The sequence below is a fragment of the Helianthus annuus genome, chromosome 11 (genome assembly GCF_002127325.2).
Source record: "Helianthus annuus cultivar XRQ/B chromosome 11, HanXRQr2.0-SUNRISE, whole genome shotgun sequence".
Lineage (NCBI taxonomy): Eukaryota > Viridiplantae > Streptophyta > Magnoliopsida > Asterales > Asteraceae > Helianthus > Helianthus annuus.
The window spans coordinates 152,102,666-152,121,521 of record NC_035443.2 but is presented as its reverse complement, the minus strand read 5'-3'; the positions used below and the strand labels follow the sequence as shown (position 1 = coordinate 152,121,521).

Here is an 18,856-nt window from a genome sequence, read left to right as displayed (position 1 = left end):
CTGAGAGGGTAGGCTGTGAAGAGGTGCCTTTGCTCCTAGGTGAGCTGGACAACTGACGGTAAGCGTCTGAAAATCCTTGGTCGCTCATACTGTAAACTAACAAATAGTCAAATAACACACAACAATAAAATACAGATATGCACGTAGTTCCGTAGAAAATTTCCTAACATTCCGAATAATAAATTGGTGTCAGCAGAACACTTCTGTGGCTGAATTAGTGGCTTAGCTCTGATACCACATTTTGTCGCAACCCCTGTCCCCTAATTACCCGGGAACGGGCGGCCGCGGCCATTTTCAGTGGTATCGGTGTTTATCATTTGGGCAGCGGAAATTACATCAGGACCGTAGTTAGGAAATATTTTATCAGAGTAAAATACCACACTTTCATAATATTTAAACACGTGGGAAAAATCCTAAGTTTTACGTACACACATTTTCATAGGGATGAACCCTATTTTATTTAATAAAAACATTTCTTTGTTTTAGGTAACTTTATAACCACTTTTCCAAGCCTTCAATTCTGTCCAGCTGGCTTCTATTTGGCTTTCACATTTTGTTACCTGAAACGCGTTTAAAAATATTTTTTCAGTGGGAAATACTTGTGAGTAAATCTCAGTTTAATCAAGTTAAGTAAAACCATTGTACAGTATTGAGGGCGGTAGCGCAATTACATTTGTTTCCATCTACTTTAATTACCACCCACGGTACTGTCAACCCGACTTGTGGTCATGTTACTACTCACAATGTAGTAACACATTTTGCATACAAAACCCCAACATACCGACGATAATTGTAGAATACAAATACTCAATAATTGTTTATTATAATGTTTAATATTTGAGGTTTTGTAAAATCAGTTTACAAAAAGGAGATTACTCACATTGCTGTCTTAGGGTTTTCCTTAAGGATTTTCTGGTGATTATCTATTAAATACACAAATGCACACGCGTTAGTATAATAACCCAATATTTACATTAGTAATACCCTCCCCGAGACGACATTCCAACGACTACGTCGGGCAGAACCTCGACAGCCGTTACGGAACCCTGGATCAATTGGGCAGCGTATCTAATACATAACCGGGGTTATAATACTTACAACGAGGCAGGGCTTCGCTAATTAAGGGGTATTATGCCCGAGAATAGTGACTACACTATAGAAATTTGAGAGAGAGTTTTTGTGAGCGAATTCGACTAAACAGCTGATGCCCTCAATTTATAGGGCCTGATTTCAGGTCCCTCGCGGCCCGCGAAGGATGTAGCCAAGGGCTACGCGGCCCGCGACGTAGGGTAAGTAGGCCCTAGCTGATCCGGGTCATCACACTAGGCTCGACACATCGCATGACACGTGGCAGCACCGGGCTGCGCCTTATGTCACTTCGCTCGCGGCCCGCGTAAGACCAGGGGTAGGTCTTCGCGGCCCGCCACAGCCTTAAAAACTTGGTTTTTAATTAAATTTAATAAAAATAAAGGTATTCAGGGCCTTTTTTCGTATACGGGGTGTAATTTAGGACGTATTGGGATATTTTAATTATTTTTAGGGTGTCGAAAATATTTTGAGGGTTGTTATAGGGAGAAACCCAACTTTTCTTATTTAAGGGTCTGGGTTGTGTTTTTTTACGTTAAAACTACTGAGTTATCTAACAAGTTAGATCCTAAAGATGAAAAATTTGCTTTTGCCGAGTACATTAAAGATACCAAGAGTTATTATTTTTACAACACGAGTGAAAATAGGATTTTATTTAACGTAAAGCCTTGGAAAAGAATTCTTTACGAGAGGGACAGTCGGAAATATCGTGGAAGAAGTACAAGAACCACAAGTAACTGTACCTAGGGTTGAAATCGTCAAACAAGAAGGTTTTATTTTGTACCTGAACCAAAGGCGGTTTAGGAACTAGCCATAACATTGAGAGTCCAAAAAATTAGTACAAATCGACATGAGCCTAAGATATATGGATTTATCATGCTTCAATATCGGTTAAACGAGCCAAAGCTCGGCTCGCTAATTTTATTATCATTATTGTTATTATATTTAAATTTAAAAAAGTATAAATAAGCAACTTATTTGTGTATGTATGTATTGTACATAATGCTTAGGGATTTTTTTTAAATGATATTTTACTTTTAACCCCTAAATTATTTGCTTTTTTTACTTTTAACCCAAACTTTTTATCTTTTCGAATTTAACCTCACAACTTTTTAACTTTTTAACTTTCAACTTTAGTCCCCTATACTTTGAGTAAATTGTCGTTCTAGTCTTTGAGATTTGACCAAAATTGCCACTTTAGTCCAAATAGTTTTTCTCTTGCCATTTTAGTCCAAATAGTTTTCGTTTCTGCCATTTTAGGCCTTGACTTTTGTCATTTTTTGTCATTTTCATCGACCACCACCACCACCTCCCACCACCCACCCATCACAACCTTCTATTATCGCCACTACCTGTCTGCACCGTCAGCACCCACCCACCCACCCCACCACCATCACCACCCACCGTTTCCACCACCACCTGCCACTTTTCCGCCACCCACATCATCAACCAACACCACCGCCATCATAGTAAAACCAACAACCACCACCATCATCTTCACTGTAAACCGGCATAACATCATCCCCATACCATCGCACCTGCAAAAAAAAGAAAGAAAAATGTGGTTTGACCAATATTCACCGAAGTTAACTAAATTTTTTGAATAGACTTAGTGGGTTGGATGAAAATGGCCAAAAAAATTACAAAAGTCAAGGACTAAAATGGCAAGAAAAAAACTATTTGGACTAAAGTGACAATTTTGGTCAAACCAAATGACAATTTACTCCTATGCTTTTCATCTTTCGTAAATTTTTGGTTTTACGCTTTGTTCTAAATTTTGCGAGTTAACACGACACAACGTGCATATGGTTCAACATTGTTACGTTTCATTCTAAATTTTGTGAGTCAACACGACACAACATGCGTGTGTGGTTCAACGTTTTACGTCGTCTTTTTTTCCCGTTTGACAGGTTTGACATAACGTGCGGGTCCTAGATCGACTTAGTTATTATTTTCTATCTTTTGCGTTTCGGTTTAATTTCTTCACATCAACACGTCGTAGCTTCAGTGTTGGTGATTGCTCGCGGTAGTGTGGCATTGATGTTTTTTCGCACGATTTTACTCCGCCACAATGCGAGGGTGCTTAATACTAGTTATATATAAATAATTAAAATTTTGTTTGGCTCGTTTGGGCTCGCAAGCCTAAACGAGCTTTGTATTTCAAGCTCGAGCTTGGGTTCGTTAAGACTTGGCTCATTCGGGCTTGATTCTTAACGTTTTTACTCAGTTCTTAAGCATATACTATGTACAAGTTGGTCACACAATGCCGGTTTATTTGTGTATTTACTTACTATTGGTCTATCTCTCCTGCTGGTCGATAGGTAAATGTGATTTTCAAACCGTATAACCCGAAAACTGAACCGATGAACACCCTAAGGTGACGGTGGTAGTCGTTACACGTGGTCGAGCTACATGCTCATAACTGTTGTTACCACCGTCACCACCCTCCAACTAAGCCAGCGAACTATCAAGAACCCTGCGAAAACAAACGAACGCAGATTATTTCCAAACATACATAAAAGATAGCAATCAAAAGGTCAGATGTTCATATCTTACTCAGTACTCAGGGGCTGGTTATGAACTCTCCATTGCAATCATCTGCTACTTAAATATAGATACAGGAGGGTGTGTATGTATACAAACCATAATTTTTATATACAAGATAACCAACATGATTAGTAAGGATGTAGAAGTTAACAAGTAATCAGTACAACTATTCAAGCAAAAAGTAAAGCCTCAAAAATAAAAAATAAAATATCCAAAAATATAAACTCAATTCAACAATCTACAGATTAGATCATATATTGCATCATATGACCAGATAGCTAAATGATGATACTATGATACGTAACGAAATACGCATAAAGCATTTGAAACCTACTTCAGATTCCAAACGGAAAACTTTCTTACTCATTATCATCGTTCAGAAATGTATCACTGTCGTCATCATCATCTTCGTTTTCTTTAGCCGTTGACTCTTTAGAAATAGTCAACTTTGACATAAACAATTCATCTTCAAGAACACCAGCTTCCCTCAAAATTTCAAACATAGCCTCCTTGCCCTTCTCGTTACGTTCTTGCTCACAAAGCTTGAAAAACAACGAAACGTTAATCGGTTTCGGTTTCCAAAACCGCGATTCTTCATGCGAAAGCGCTTTTTCAAAGCAAGCCAACGCATAGGAAATGCTCTTTTGCCTAATATGACCTTCGCCGATAATTTCCCACGAACTCGAGTTCGCCTTTCCCGTATCAAACATTTCGTTAAAAAAAGATTCCGCCTTTTCCGAATCCCCTTTTCTAACGTACCAACCCAATAAACGGTTACCAATTCTCGCATCGTAGGTTGTCTTGACCGAAAGCCATTCATCGTAAAGATTCTCCGCTTCTTCAATCTCATCCATTCTTACAAATGCCGAGATCACTGCGTGATAGCCCATGTTTGGTATGTACTCGAAAACCGTTTTATAAGCGTCCCAAATCCGTTGAACTTCTTCTTTCCTCCCGATGCTACCGTAATGACTCAAAAGATAATGATACGGAATTCGATAACGCCCCGTAATCTTACTTTCGATCATTTTAAGACAATCTACGGCCTTTTCAAGCTCCCCAAGCTTGATATAAACGGTAGATAGCGTACTATACGTAGTCCAGTTTGGCTTAACCGACACGTCGAGTTTCATTTTTTCAAACACTTCTTCCATCTTTTCAACGGATCCTTGAGCCCCGCGAGACGTGATCCAGATACTGTACGTATATAAATCTAGTTCTATATTTTTTTGCATCATTTCGGAAACACATGCCTCAACGTTTTCGTGATCTTTAAGGTTCATATAGAGAGTCATCATTACGTTATACGGAAGTGCGTGGTTAGCGTAGCCTTTTTCTTTCATTTCAACTAGCAAAGACTCCGCCTTTTCTTTCTTTCTAGTGTGTACGTATGCGTTTAAGAGGGCCCCATATACGCGTTTGTCGATTAGATCGTCTTGTAGATTGTTGAAGTAATCTTCGGCGCCTGAAACGCCATCTATTTTGGATATTAGATCTAGTTGAATCGCAGCGTCACTCGGGGCCAAGATAAATCTTTCGGGTTTTTTATTCATCCAATCATAAACCTGCAAGAATCCCAATGACGTTCACTAATGTACATGAATGTTGGAAAATTTAAAAATAAACATTGATGTTCAACACTCGATTTATGATTTGTCAACAACAAAGCTACTCATCTTGCGTAGTTCATTGAAAATAAGATCAAAGGCTACAAGCCTGCAATAATGACATAGTTCAGATGCTAATCTTCTAACATAATCTACCGGAGTACTAGTTGACAGAACATTCCCTATGGAATATTTCAAAGTCAACTTTGATTTTCTGAGGTTGATTAAAACGAAAGCAAAAATTTATCTTTTGTAACTTTAAAAAGCCATAATTTAAGAAAAAGCTTCTCATCTTGTTATACAGTTCTATAATTGTAACATGAAGGGCAACAATATCCATCTATTTCACAAACAGAAACTAACTCATTTGACCTATAAAAGTCAAATATGGACATTTGGGGACAAAATAAGTTGACTCAAACTATCTACACACCAAGTGTGTAGATAGCAAACCCAAAAAGGTGTTTTTTGTCCTATGTGCATACCCTGCAGTGTCGAGTTGTGGCCAAAGCGCGGCGTTTTGGTCCAGTTAACCAGACAAAGACTAACGGGTGTCTGACGGGTCTGTTGACCGGACCAAAACGCCGAGCTTTGGCCGCGTTTTGGTCCTGTCAACTAGACCGGGTGTCTGTCTTGTCTGGTTGACAGGACCAAAATGCGGCCAAATCTCGGCGTTTTGGTCCCGTCAACAGACCCGTCAGACACCCGTCAGTCTTTGTCTGGTTGACCGGACCAAAACGCTGCGCTTTGGCCACAGCTCGACACTGCAGGGTGTACATATAGGACAAAAAACACCTTTTTGGTGTGCAAATAGCCAAATGGGTGTGCAATAAGTTAAAATCCAACATTCCTTGTAGAATATTTCAAAGTCAACTTTTGTTTTATTGGGTTCATCAAAACTGAAGCAAACAGCTATCTTTTGTAATTTTAGAAGGCCATAATTCTAGAAAACTTCACATCCTATGATATAGTCCTAAATTTGTAACATGAAGGGCAACAATATCCACCATATTCACAAACAGAACCAACTCACATGACCTACAAGAGTCAAACATGCACCTTTGCCTACAAATAATCCAACAAAACCAACATCCAAGCAACTAACTTTCTTCCAATCCAACCTTCCAAACTGCTAAAACTCACCAACCCAATACTTAATGCCCCAACAAGATTCAAGAAACTCAATCAACACATATTCACAAGACAGAAACCATGCTCATTTGACCTACAAAAGTCAAACATGCACATGTAGGTACCAAAAAAATCCAACAAAACAAACCCAACATCCAAACAACTAAATTCCTTCCAATCCAACCTTCTAAACTGCTAAAACAGTAAAACTCACCAAACCAATACTCAATTTCCCAACAAGATTCAACAAACTCAAACTACACATACCTCAAGAGCAAGCTTAAACCTTCCATACTTCCTCAACTCTTTAACAAGCCTACAAAGCTCCCATTTAGTAACACTATTCCCCTCATTCTCCCACTGATTCAACACACCACTAGACCCCTTTTCACGGCTACCCATCATGGAAATCCTCTTGTAAATAGTCTTCCAAGTGACTGTTGTCCCTGGCTTCTTCTTCTCATAGTCCACTGTGCCATAGTTGTAGGCTTGTGAAACAGGTGAAGAAGATGAACAGTTTGTTATGATGAGGGGGTAAAGGTGGGATCTTTTTGCAGACCCAGGTGGGAAAGTGATGAACTTGATGGGATTATGGTGGAAAGATGAGGAAATGGGTTGTGGATGTGGTGGGGATTGGGAGATTGTTGAGTGGAGTAACATGTTATTGGGTTTGGGGTTTTGTTGAATTAGGGTTTTAGGATCAAGATTTTGGAGGGGGTGAAGGTTTAGGGAAACACACACAAGGGTTATCTTGGTGGTGTAGACATGGGACAAGAAACGATGGAGCTGATGTGTTGCTTTGAAATTGAATAATGTTCAAGACCCCCCTAATGTTTCTTTTGGTTACATTTTTGGAACGGAGTTTTTCTTATGTCGAATCGGAAAACACGCTTAAAAACATGTATGATCAGTAGTTAAATAAGATATATGATTATTCTTCAAAAACAAAATTTTTCTTTTTATCCGGGAGAACTAAAAACACCCAAGTATAATACCTAATCCACCTGGTTTCACAATCTAGTTGTTTAATGTCGTTCGTCCAAAGGAACTACACACCTGAAAATTAGAGATTGGCAAAAATGCCCCGACGGGGATGTATGATAAAGGACGATGTCATGGCCTCCAACTACTCGCAAAAATCATCTATTAGAGATGTTCTAAGATATTTAAAGATTTAGAAAATTACATATAAGTTTCGTTGTGAGAAGTCACGTAGTGGTCGGTTGTCACGAATGTCCGCAGTACAATGATACGTTTGTGGTGCTTTTTTATGTTCAATATGTGTGAATAATGAAGTATTGGTGGACAATAGTCAAGATAAAGCTAAATTATTATTTTTTGAGTACGTGGTTTCGGATAAACGGACATGTTATCACCTAATACATAGTCACACCCGAACCCAAGAAATTATTTATCAACCCCATATCCGATCTCGTATCCAAATACCTATCCTGAATGTTCCAAATTTTGTACATTCCCTTCGGATTCTGTTGTTTCCGTCAAATAGTCATTTGCGGGTTTTGATTTGCCATCATGTGAGGAGTGGATTCTTTATGAGTATCAACTTTAAAACCAAATTTATCATCATTAGTTTGTCTTTTAGACCAATGTTTTCAAACCCTTTTCTAAGATTCTTTTATATTGTTATATGATTTAAAAAAAAACGACTGCTTACAATTACCTTTCCTACTACATATTACGTCATACTTAAGTATTTAATGTTTGAGTATTTGTAAAGTCAAATTTTCTGGTTTTTATAAATTTAAAACCGAACTAAACACATCATGCGTATAAAACCGGATACATGGTATAACTTTACAATCGAATATGAAACTACAATTATAAAACCAGTCACATATCCGAAGCAGTGGCGAAGCTATAATTATACTAGTCAGGTCACTATAAGTTTTCTTCTCCACTAACTACGTGGGTGTTTGGCATTCCTTCTCAAAAGTAACTTATTAACTTATAGAAGTCAAAAATGAGAAGTTAGAAATTCGAACTTCTCAAAAATGACTTCTTAAGGCATAAAATCCTTCAAAATAAGCTAACCCAAACACTTAACAAAAACTTATTAACTTTTATAAGTCAATAAGTTATAAGTTACATCTAAAAGACGTGTTTCCTAATAAACACTCAGTTTGTACATATAAAAATCCAAAAATATCAATGAAAGTAAGGTTAACGGATTCTTTTGACCCTCCCTTGATTCCACTCAAGATCCAAACTCTTTACAATCATATATGTCTTGCTTGTTCTAAAAAACTTAAAAGATGTTTGGGTAAAAAAACACAAGAGGTAGGCCTTCAAAAAATAATAATTCGTAATACACAAGTAAGGGGTCAAAATTGTAAAAGACTGAAAAAATACACCCCCAATTTAGGGTTAGCCGGTTAGGGTTCAACTTGACTCATCGTAGACCACCCGTATATATAAATCATCCTTTTCTCGTCACACCACCGTATTACCTGTCGATCTGCAAAATACCCAAAAACCCAACTCAAAGATGGAGCAGACCTTTATCATGATCAAGCCTGATGGCGTTCAAAGAGGCCTTGTAAGTTTTTAAGTAAAATTTTAATCTTTTTTTTGTGGTTTTTGATCGAAAACACCAAAACCCAATTGGGGTTTTGTTGGGTTTTGGTCAATTTTGAATCTTTTCTGTAGTTTCTAGTCTAAAACTCCAAAACCCAGATGGGGTAATTTTAACTTTTATTTTTCAGTTTTTTCTTGATTTTTTTATGATTTTTATATTCTGGGTTTTAAGTTGTAACTCATAAGATTTGAGGAATCATTGAAAATCAAGTGAGTAGAAAAAGGGTTTTTTTTTTTTTTTTTCAGATGTTATTGATACATGATCTAGAAAAATCTAGTGATGTACAAGTTTCACTGCGTGATGTACAAGTCAATGTTGGATAATTGGTCAAGATTTGCTAAAATGTTGCTTGATATGGTTGTGATTGTGTTTGTTTTTTGTTTAGGTTGGTGAAATCATTGGTAGGTTTGAGAAGAAAGGTTTCTCTTTGAAAGGTACAATATTTGTTTAATTACATGGTTATTATAGTTAGTTACCTACAAAGATTAAAGAATATTACTAATGGGCCCTTTAATGATGGTCCTAGGGTGTGATTGTATTGATCATATGTTTATCACATTATCACCCTTTGAATAGTGGTTAATTGATCATTGAAAATAGAAGAAAAAAACAAGTATGCAAATAGAGTGTAATAAGCCGAGCCTGAGGTTGACTAGTTTAACTTGCAGACTCTGTATCTAAAGCTTGGTCTTGTTTTGAGCCCTGTGTCTAAATCTTGAGTTTGCATGTTAATAATGTTAGAAGCTCGAGCTCGGTTAATTAGTTAACTAGTATTCAACTAACTTCTATTATATATATATATATAGAGGAAGGTTAACGTACATTACGGCTTAACGGCTTAACGTACATCATGTACGACAGGTAATTACGCACGTTCATTTTAAAATTACGCATGTTATAACTCAAAAATCCAAAATCACGCATGTTGAAACACAATAATCACGCATATTGAAAATATTAATCACGCATGTATGATATACTTTTTCTATATATATATATAGGAGAGGGATAGAAAGAAAACCCACTACGAGTAAAGAAAACTCAAGAAAACCTTATGTAACAAATATTTTTTTCTAAAAAAATTAGGAAATGTTAGTTACATGTTACCGAACGTTTTATAACAAAAAAAAGCGCCGAGGGGATTTTTTATAAAAAAAAAATAAAGATTCTGTTTTTAGCATACATATAAACACTGAATTTTAAAAAAAAATTATAAAAAATCCCTTTCGGCGCTTTGTTTTTTTTTTTTTTTTGTTACAAAACGTTCGATAACATGTAACTTACATTCCCTAATTTTTTTTAGAAAAAAAAGTGTTACATAAGGTTTTTTTGAGTTTTCTTAACTTTAGTATAATTTTGTTTTTTGTTCATCAAACATATACTAATGTTTGTTTTAGTTCTATATTAAATATAATAATAATGTTCGTATAAATAAAGGCTCATATAGGTTCATGAGTGTCATCAAACTCGATGTGTGGATAACCAAAAATGGTTTACAATATTTGTAAGCTAATAGGTCAAGGCCCAAGGGTTAAAACACTATAAAAAATTAAATTTGATCATATTCTTTTGAATGAACTACGAAAAAATTCTACGCTCACCTTTTGTTGTTGTGAATTTAGGATTGAAGCTTTTGACCGTTGACCGAGCTTTCGCCGAGAAGCATTATGCTGATCTGTCCTCAAAGCCTTTCTTTAACGGGCTAGTCGAGTACATCGTCTCTGGCCCCGTTGTTGCCATGGTTTGGGAGGGCAAGAACGTGGTTACCACCGGACGCAAAATCATCGGTGCTACAAACCCTGCTGACTCTGCTCCTGGCACCATCCGTGGTGATTTTGCAATCGACATCGGCAGGTATGATCGTTCATCAGAAGTCAAAATCTCTGACTGGTATTGACTTGAAAAGTCAAACCTTGACTTTTTTGATGTGTGCAGAAATGTGATTCATGGAAGTGATGCCGTTGAGAGTGCGAGGAAGGAGATTGGTCTGTGGTTCCCTGAGGGTGCTGCCAATTGGTCAAGCAGCCTTCACCCTTGGATCTATGAATGAGTGTGATATGCTACCACCACAACCCCTTTATTAGTTGCTTTGAGGGTGTAATCTATTTTCGACTGGTTTTGTTTATGGACTGCGTCAGGCGTTTTCTGCGTGTTAAATCGGATGGTCTCTGTTTTGTTTTCATGTTCGTGTCTGCTGTTGGTTTTGGTTTGATTTTTCGCACCATCCACCTGTGCCAAGCGCGCAAAAAGTTTTAATCAATCTTTGTCATTTTCTTTGTTAAGTTGTGTTTTCAACCATCCTAGAGAAATAAAAACAAAGATATTGTTTAACAACTAGAAAATATACAACTTGAACAAGCACATTTTATGCAAAAAATGTTGTTCTATAAAACTGTCTTAGAAACTATACAAATTTGGCTCATATCAGAAACAATAGAACACATTTTAACGTACCATACCGAGTATATTTGGTACCGGTACCCACTTTTAGGGATTTTTCGGTACCGAATGGGTACCATGCTCATTCGTATTTCACACACTTAACTGATAAATCTAACCTAGGTCAGTGATAAGGACCACCGTAGTTTAAAACTTGCAACGAGTGGGACCAACTCAGTAATTATTGAAGCCTTGGAACCAATTCTGTGGAAATTTGCAAATCACAGGGACAAACCAGACATTTAACTCATTATAAGACCATGTGCAGTGGGGTGTTTTTTTTTTAAATTCACAAAAAACGCCCAAAAACGCCCAACACCCATTACATAGGGCGTTTTTTTAAAAAAAATTCAAAAAAGCCCCCTTGGCGTGGTTTAATGCACGCCCAACACTCTTCTCTTTGTCCAATCATCTTTAATCTCCTTTTTTGTTATCCAATAACATTTTAGGTGTTTTTTCTTTATTTTATTTAATGCCCTAATAATGCCCCATCCCCACTACACCCATTTTAGAAAACGCCCAATAATGCCCCTTTGCTGACTGGACTGCCACATGGCGTAAAATGCCCTACGGTGGGGGCATTATCTTCCCCTTTCACTACACATGGTCTAATAAAAAGGCTGCAGATGGTGACACTGTGAATAATTAGTGTCATCATTTTGCAGATTTATCTACTGTTAATTTCCATGATAATTTCTTTCTTGTGAATGATTAGTATCATTATTTTTCAGATTTTGTTTGTGATCTCAAAGCATATGTTTTTAAGTCTCTTGCTTCAGACACTTATGTAATGTTTGGTGAAGCGAAAATAGAGGATCGGAACTCACAGTTGCAGAGTCGGGTAGCAAAGCAATTCAAAGCGCCTAACCTTAGTAACGTTTAATAAACCCCTGAGCCAACAGCCATGACTCAAGGTGATGAAGATGTAGATGAGACTGGGGTGGAGGCCTATGGCATCGAGTTGGTTATGACTCAAGCAGGAGTCTCAAGATCAAAGTGATCGACTCACTGTCATCTTCTTTTATTGTTCTTTCAACGTTCGAAACTATTTGATCGTGTTTGTTATCTATAGTGCATCGACAATTGGGTCTTTGAAATTGTTTCCCTGTGTTGTTACACTTAGTTTTGTCGTAATGGTCCATTTAAGTTGTATTCGATTATTGTCTCATACAAATGTATACGGGTCGTTTTAACCAATTTAAATTGTATTATGATTATTATATCCACATAAAGTGTGCAACAAGACTGCGTTTGTAACTTGTCAATCAAAGCCGAATGGAGCTTTGTATGGTTCGACGGTTGAGCAACATGTCAAAATGGTTCGAGACTTCCGAGTTGAAATGGTCTACAATGTTTCATTCCACGAATATTGCAATATTACATCAACCTTTAAACCAATGTTTTAAAAACCGGTAAATACCGGCCGGTTATACCGGTATTACCGTTTTCGGATGTAAATCCGGTTCGAAACACCCCGGTAAGTAGGAGAAACGGCATAAACTTTGTACCGCCGGTAAAATCCGGTATACCGGTTTGAACCGTTATACCGGTACCGTCTCAAGTCTGTTTTTATTAGGATTTTACTTTTTATCGTCTCATCTCCATGTTTACTCTTTCCTTTAACTTAACAACTTTTAATATTTCATCTCCATCGATCAAAATTCAAAACGTGTTTCATCACTCCATCACTCGTGACTTGTTCCAGAGTAACATCACCCCATCGTTCGTTCCAAATTTCCATTTTAATCCATTTTTGGATTATTTTTTGAGTTAATGTTGTAATTTTTGAAATTATACAATTAACTAGTCAATCCGGTTGAACCGTCCGGCACAACCTGATTGAACCGGTTAAATCATTTTTGTGGCTAATCCGGTATGATTAAAAAACCGGATTTTAAAACATTGCTTTTAACACTTTCTTTGTCCATCATTTTTAACTTTTTTTGTTAACCATCTCTTTTGAAACATTAATTTTATAATGTAATCAACCGTGTATACACAAGTCTATAACCTAATATTATTTATATAACCTAGTATTATTTATAAGAATTTACTTTTACAAATTTTACATCAAACCTACGTCTTTTTTGCGGTTGGAATTACGGATCAAATACAAGGAATTACATAAATTATATATAACAATTCACAAATAACATATTACTATGGCAAACATTAATTCATTGATAAGAAAATAGAAACTACACCTGTCATATAGACTGAAGTTCTAGTACAAATCTTTAAACAAAGAAATCACGACAACATCCGTATTTATTGGATTCTAATTTATTGAAAAGATAATAAAAACTACACTTGTGACAATATATGTTTGTGGGACCGATAGTTTCGAACCAGTTTAGTCACATAATTTTTGTTACCATCTTTGTAACAATTTAATTCACATAGTCTCGTCTCTGCATGAATGATTTCCCTAAACCAGAATCTTTAGAAAAGAATAGAGGATCACCAGAAAGTACAACAGCCATATTTCGTTTGGGATATTGAGATCATTGTTTCGGACTCAGACACCTGTGCTGCATCGTCCCTGCCATATACCGATCAAAATCACCGTTACCATTGTTACGATCTGGCTAGACATCTTGTATATGTGATATCATTTATGTATTGCTGAAATAAAAATAAAATCTAAACAAACATACCTTTTTTTTGTTTTCTTGGCCATTGAATAAATTGCCACAATCTTTAAACAGAGAAATTACGGTCAATAAATTCACACAAAACAATCCATCAAGTATTTGATCCACAAGGTCCCTCTCAAACCACGGATTCACATCCATTTACACCCACATGGACAATGATCGTCGACTCCTGCAATTTGACAAGCAAAAGACTTATTAAAAAATTGCAGAAATTATAAAAGAGTAAAAAGAGCTAAAAGTGGAACACAAACCAATTTTTTAAGGTCATCTACACGACATCTACACATGACGGCGACACCTCAATCTTATAAAGGAGCATGGTTTAGGGTTTGAAGGAGGTTAATTACTATTATACCCATAGAGGACTATAAAATAACCTTACCTGACATTGTAAAAGATATTGTACACGGGTTGTAAAAGATCTAACAGGGGTTTTCCGTTAGTGGGCTTAGGGAGTAGTGCTTTCACAGTGGGTCAGGCTGCTTTAAAAGCTGCTTCGGGTAAAGTGATCAAGCATGAGAAAGCGTGCCTTGACAACCAGCAGGTGTTTATCCCATTTGCTTTTGATACTTTTGGTTTTCTGGCGCCAGAGGCTGTGGACCTACTTAGTCGAGTTCAAAGGGTCATGCATAGTAATGTTATGACCCCGAGATCTATGGACGTAGTTTTTAAAAGGCTTAGTTTTGCTATTCAAAAAGGGGTAGCGGCGCAGCTTGTTGCCCGTTTACCAACTATCTCGATGTAAATTATCTATTTATTAATAGCAATTTCATTGAATTAAAAAAAAAACATATTATTTTGTTTCACATGCAAATTACTTTCCGAAGCCTTAACAAAAGAGTACTGTTATGGAGATTAATTATTCTAACCTTTTAACTCGTTTAACACAAAGATGAAAAATGCACCACCATGAAACTAAAAGAATTAGGTTTTATGTTGTAATATTTTACTTGTTTAATAAAAGAGCTGGGTATAAATTGACATGTATAAATGTATAATTGTTTAACCTGTTAACTAAACATATCAACATGTGTAAGGGTTATGGTTAATTTTGTTTACATATATATGGGCATGGATCATGTTCGGCTTGAACAATTCAACCCTCCACCTTGAAACCCGTTAACCTGACAAAATTCATGATTGACGCCCTAAAAGATCTATATTTTATATGCAACACAAAATAAGCTATATGTTAGTATGTTACAAAAATTTTATTCCATGTAAGTAGGGATGTTCAAGATCGGATAATCCGCTTTTCGAATATCCGAAAATCGGATATCCGAAATTTCGGATTCGGATTCGGATATTCGAATTTAGAAAAAAAAACAAAAGAATTTGTTTCATGCATATGATTAAATCCAAACCTGTATTCAACAATGTTTAAATCCAAACCCGGATCAACACAACCAAGTGTTTAACATAAAAAATAATAAGCATTCAAACTTAAATAATCCAAAGTTTCAAACAATCACAATCATTTAAAACAAGTCAAATCCGGACATAAATCTAAAAGTAGTTCACCAACAATCAACAAGTTTACTAAAGCTTTCCTAATCACTTCTTGGTTAAATTCCTTATTTTCAGAAACCAGTTCACACTTGTTGTTTTCATCTGGAGTATCCATTGGAAATAGCTAACCCTACAATAGCAAGTTTTACTGTATTCTATTACATTATGTAGAAAAGGAAAACAACAAACAAATAAAGAAGCCAAAACAGCAAACAAATAAAGAAGCCAAAACAACAAACTAATAAAAAAAACTTTTATAAATGTTATCACTTTACTAAAAACCTGAACTGTTATAGTGTTACCATATGTTATTACCTTACTAAAACCTAGGGCTGACAATTGGGTACCTGTTAAGACACGATTAGACCTGTTTGACTGAAAAATACACCCTTTGACTTTTTAAATTTTTAAAATAATTAAAATTATAATGTTAGGATCTATCATTTATTCATCTTTGTACATAAAACATAAAACTGTTTTATAAACATGAGGTAGAAAGTAGTTAAACGGGTCGTAATCATGTTTGAAACTTATGTTGTACGCGTCGTCAGAAACCTGTTAAACCTGTTAAGACACGATTTGCCAGCCTTACTAAAACCGGAACTCTTGCTAAAACATCAACTAACACAGCAAAAACAACAAACTAATAAAAAAGCCTAATTTGAATGATTACCTTATGAAGACGTGAACTAAAAAACCCAGGAATAGACAAGTATCTACAACCAATTAGGAGTACAAGTTAGATATACACATACATACATCTAAATCGAGCAAATCAACTGTTAGATTACAAATCGGATGTTAGATCACAACGAAATTAAAGAGCACTTACAATTTTTTTCACATAGGCGATAGGCTATCGTTGACCGAAGACATGAAATGGAGTAACGTCGCCGGTGATTCAGGTGGGAGAGGGGCGACGGCTTGGAAGAAACACAAACCCTAGTTTTTTTCCTTTGAATTGTCTTAGAAGTAATGAATGTGCTTATGATATTAAGGATTTAAGGTAAACTAGTATTTTGCCCGCCGCGCGTTGCGTCGGCGCCCGACGAGTGGAAATATATATTAAGACAAAACACGATTCGTAAAACGCAGTGCGTGAAATATAATTACAAAAAAATGTGTAAAACACAAAGGTAGATATAAAGTGTAAAACATAATGCATTGGCATTTGGAAAAGTAGGAGTTGTAGTCTAGGGGTTACAATTGCAACTTTTTTAAAGTTGGGCGGGTGTAAAAATGGAGTAATAGTGCAAGAGATAAAAAACAAAGTCTAAAAAAGACAATGTAAAAGTATATAGGTGGTGGCGAAAATGTTTAAAAGATGAGGGGTGTTGGTGGATATATAAAAGAAAAGGGTTGTTGGCGTAACTGTGTAAGAGCTAAGGGGGTAATGGTGGAAAACCAAAGTAGAGGGTTGATGCTGACAAAGTTTGAAAGATGAAACGCAAAGTTAAAAAGTAGATGAAAACCGTAAATTGCAAAAGAAATTGGTATTTAAGAAACAACACACAAAACATAAGGGCCGAAAACGTAAATTAAGAAAAAAAAGAAAATTCAAATGTTGGTAGGAAAAGACAAAAAAAAAGAAAAAAATTAAAAAAAAAGAAGAGCACCGACATAGCCTTTTTATAGTATGTATAATGGGTTTGATGGGCCGATGGGTAAATGGGTAGTTCCATAAGCCCATAATGGATGAATGGGTGTAATATATATTAATAACAAAGATTAAGTTTTCGGATTCGGATAATCCGATTATCCGAAATTATTTAAAACTTGAATCCGAAACTTTGGATAATCCGATTTTCGGATGTCGGAAAATTCGGATATCCGAAATTTTGGATATTTCGAATACGGGTTTTCGGATATTTCGGATTCGTTTTCGGTTTTGGTTTCGGATTCGGTTTTTTTTTTGAACACCCCTACATGTAACTTCCTTCATTGAACTACTAGAAATTTACCCGATAGTGACAACATTTTTCAGGCCTTTTGAGACGACATGTCCTCAGTATATAGGTCTTTTTCACTTATAGAGACGACATGTTGCCTCTATAAAGTTTGCCTCTACAGCCCCATCCCTATAGGTCACAAAAGTTGTCCCTATAAGTGCCGTTGCTATAAAAGTATTTGTAGAGACGACATTTCCTCTTTACAAGTATGTGCTAAAAAATAATTCGAAAATAAAATTAATATTTTACTAAATAAAGAAAATATTTATTATAATATTTTTAAGCCTTACAGAGATGACATGTCATCTTTATAGGTTTCCATTTAAAAAAAACAAAAGACATTTTCATCTATAGAAAGGACATGTCGCCTCTATAGGTTCTTCTTTAGAAAATTAAAAAAAAAATCTTTTTAACTATAGAGACGATTTGACGTCCCTATAGATTTTTCTTTTAAAAATATGTTTTTACCTATAAAGAGGACACGCTGTCTCTATAAGTTTTTCTTTAGAAAAAAAAAATCTTTTCATCTAAAGAGGACATGTTGTCTCTAAAAGATGGTGAATATCCGAAAATCGGATTATCTGAAAATTCGGATATCTGAAATTTCGAATATTTCGGATACGGTTTTCAGATATTTCGGATTCGGTTTTGGATTCTGACTTTTTTGAACACCCGTACATGTAAGTTCCTTCATCGCACTACAAGAAATTTACCCTATAGTGACAACATTTTTCAAGCCTTTTGGGACGACATGTCCTCTGTATAGGTCTTTTTTACTTATAGAGGCCACATGTTGCCTCTATAAAGTTTGCCTTTATAAAGTTTGCCTCTACAGCCCCGTCCCTATAGGTCACAAAAGTTGTCCCTATAAGTGTCGCTATAAAAATATTTGTAGAGACGACATTTCCTCTGTACAAGTATGTGCTAAAAAATAATTCGAAAATATAATTAATATTTTACTAAAAAAAATATTTATTATAATATTTTTAAGCCTTACAGAGATGACATATCATCTCTATAGGTTTCATTTAAAAAAATAATAAAAGACATTTTCACCTATAGAAAGGACATGTCGCATCTATAGGTTCTTCTTTAAAAAAACTAAAAAAAAGTTCTTTTTAACTATAGAGACGATTTGACGTCCCTATAGATTTTTCTTTTAAAAAATTGTTTTTACCTATAAAGAGGACACATTGTCTCTATAAGTTTTTCTTTAGAAAAAAAATCTTTTCACTTAAAGAGGACATGTTGTCTCTAAAAGATGGTGAATCAAAAGACGCTATTTCAAGATCGGAATAATCAACACTGAATTATATAAAAAAAAGAAGCAATTTA

General features: G+C 35.7%; 2 protein-coding genes and 2 long non-coding RNA genes across 5 annotated transcripts in view; 1 reads left to right on the top strand and 3 right to left on the bottom strand.

Moving 5' to 3' along the window:
* Positions 1-3,720: 3,720 nt before the first annotated feature.
* On the bottom strand, positions 3,721-7,172 carry LOC110890830 (pentatricopeptide repeat-containing protein At1g02150). The gene is made up of 2 exons (XM_022138480.2): positions 6,639-7,172; positions 3,721-5,198 (listed from the first exon to the last, which is right to left on the bottom strand). Exons 1-2 carry the CDS (start codon positions 7,029-7,031, stop codon positions 3,993-3,995), a joined length of 1,599 nt encoding a protein of 532 aa, XP_021994172.1. The 5' UTR covers positions 7,032-7,172; the 3' UTR covers positions 3,721-3,992.
* Positions 7,173-8,733: 1,561 nt separating this feature from the next.
* Positions 8,734-18,856, top strand: part of LOC110890832 (nucleoside diphosphate kinase A) — a 47,560-nt gene continuing 37,437 nt past the window's right edge. The window contains exons 1-4 of one of the 2 annotated variants that reach the window (XM_022138481.2): positions 8,734-8,928; positions 9,353-9,401; positions 10,590-10,821; positions 10,903-11,249. In XM_022138481.2, the coding sequence (XP_021994173.1) occupies positions 8,878-8,928; positions 9,353-9,401; positions 10,590-10,821; positions 10,903-11,017 (447 nt within the window). In that variant the 5' untranslated portion in view covers positions 8,734-8,877 and the 3' untranslated portion in view covers positions 11,018-11,249. Of the gene's footprint in view, positions 8,929-9,352; positions 9,402-10,589; positions 10,822-10,902; positions 11,250-18,856 lie in introns of those variants that run through there. The other variant, XM_035979205.1, reaches the window with a different exon arrangement.
* On the bottom strand, positions 13,587-14,295 carry LOC110887228. The gene is made up of 2 exons (XR_002563163.2): positions 14,064-14,295; positions 13,587-13,948 (listed from the first exon to the last, which is right to left on the bottom strand). It is a non-coding gene; the product is annotated as an uncharacterized LOC110887228 (long non-coding RNA).
* LOC110887229 lies at positions 15,413-16,557 on the bottom strand. Its single transcript, XR_002563164.2, has 3 exons — positions 16,405-16,557; positions 16,246-16,288; positions 15,413-15,702 (listed from the first exon to the last, which is right to left on the bottom strand). It is a non-coding gene; the product is annotated as an uncharacterized LOC110887229 (long non-coding RNA).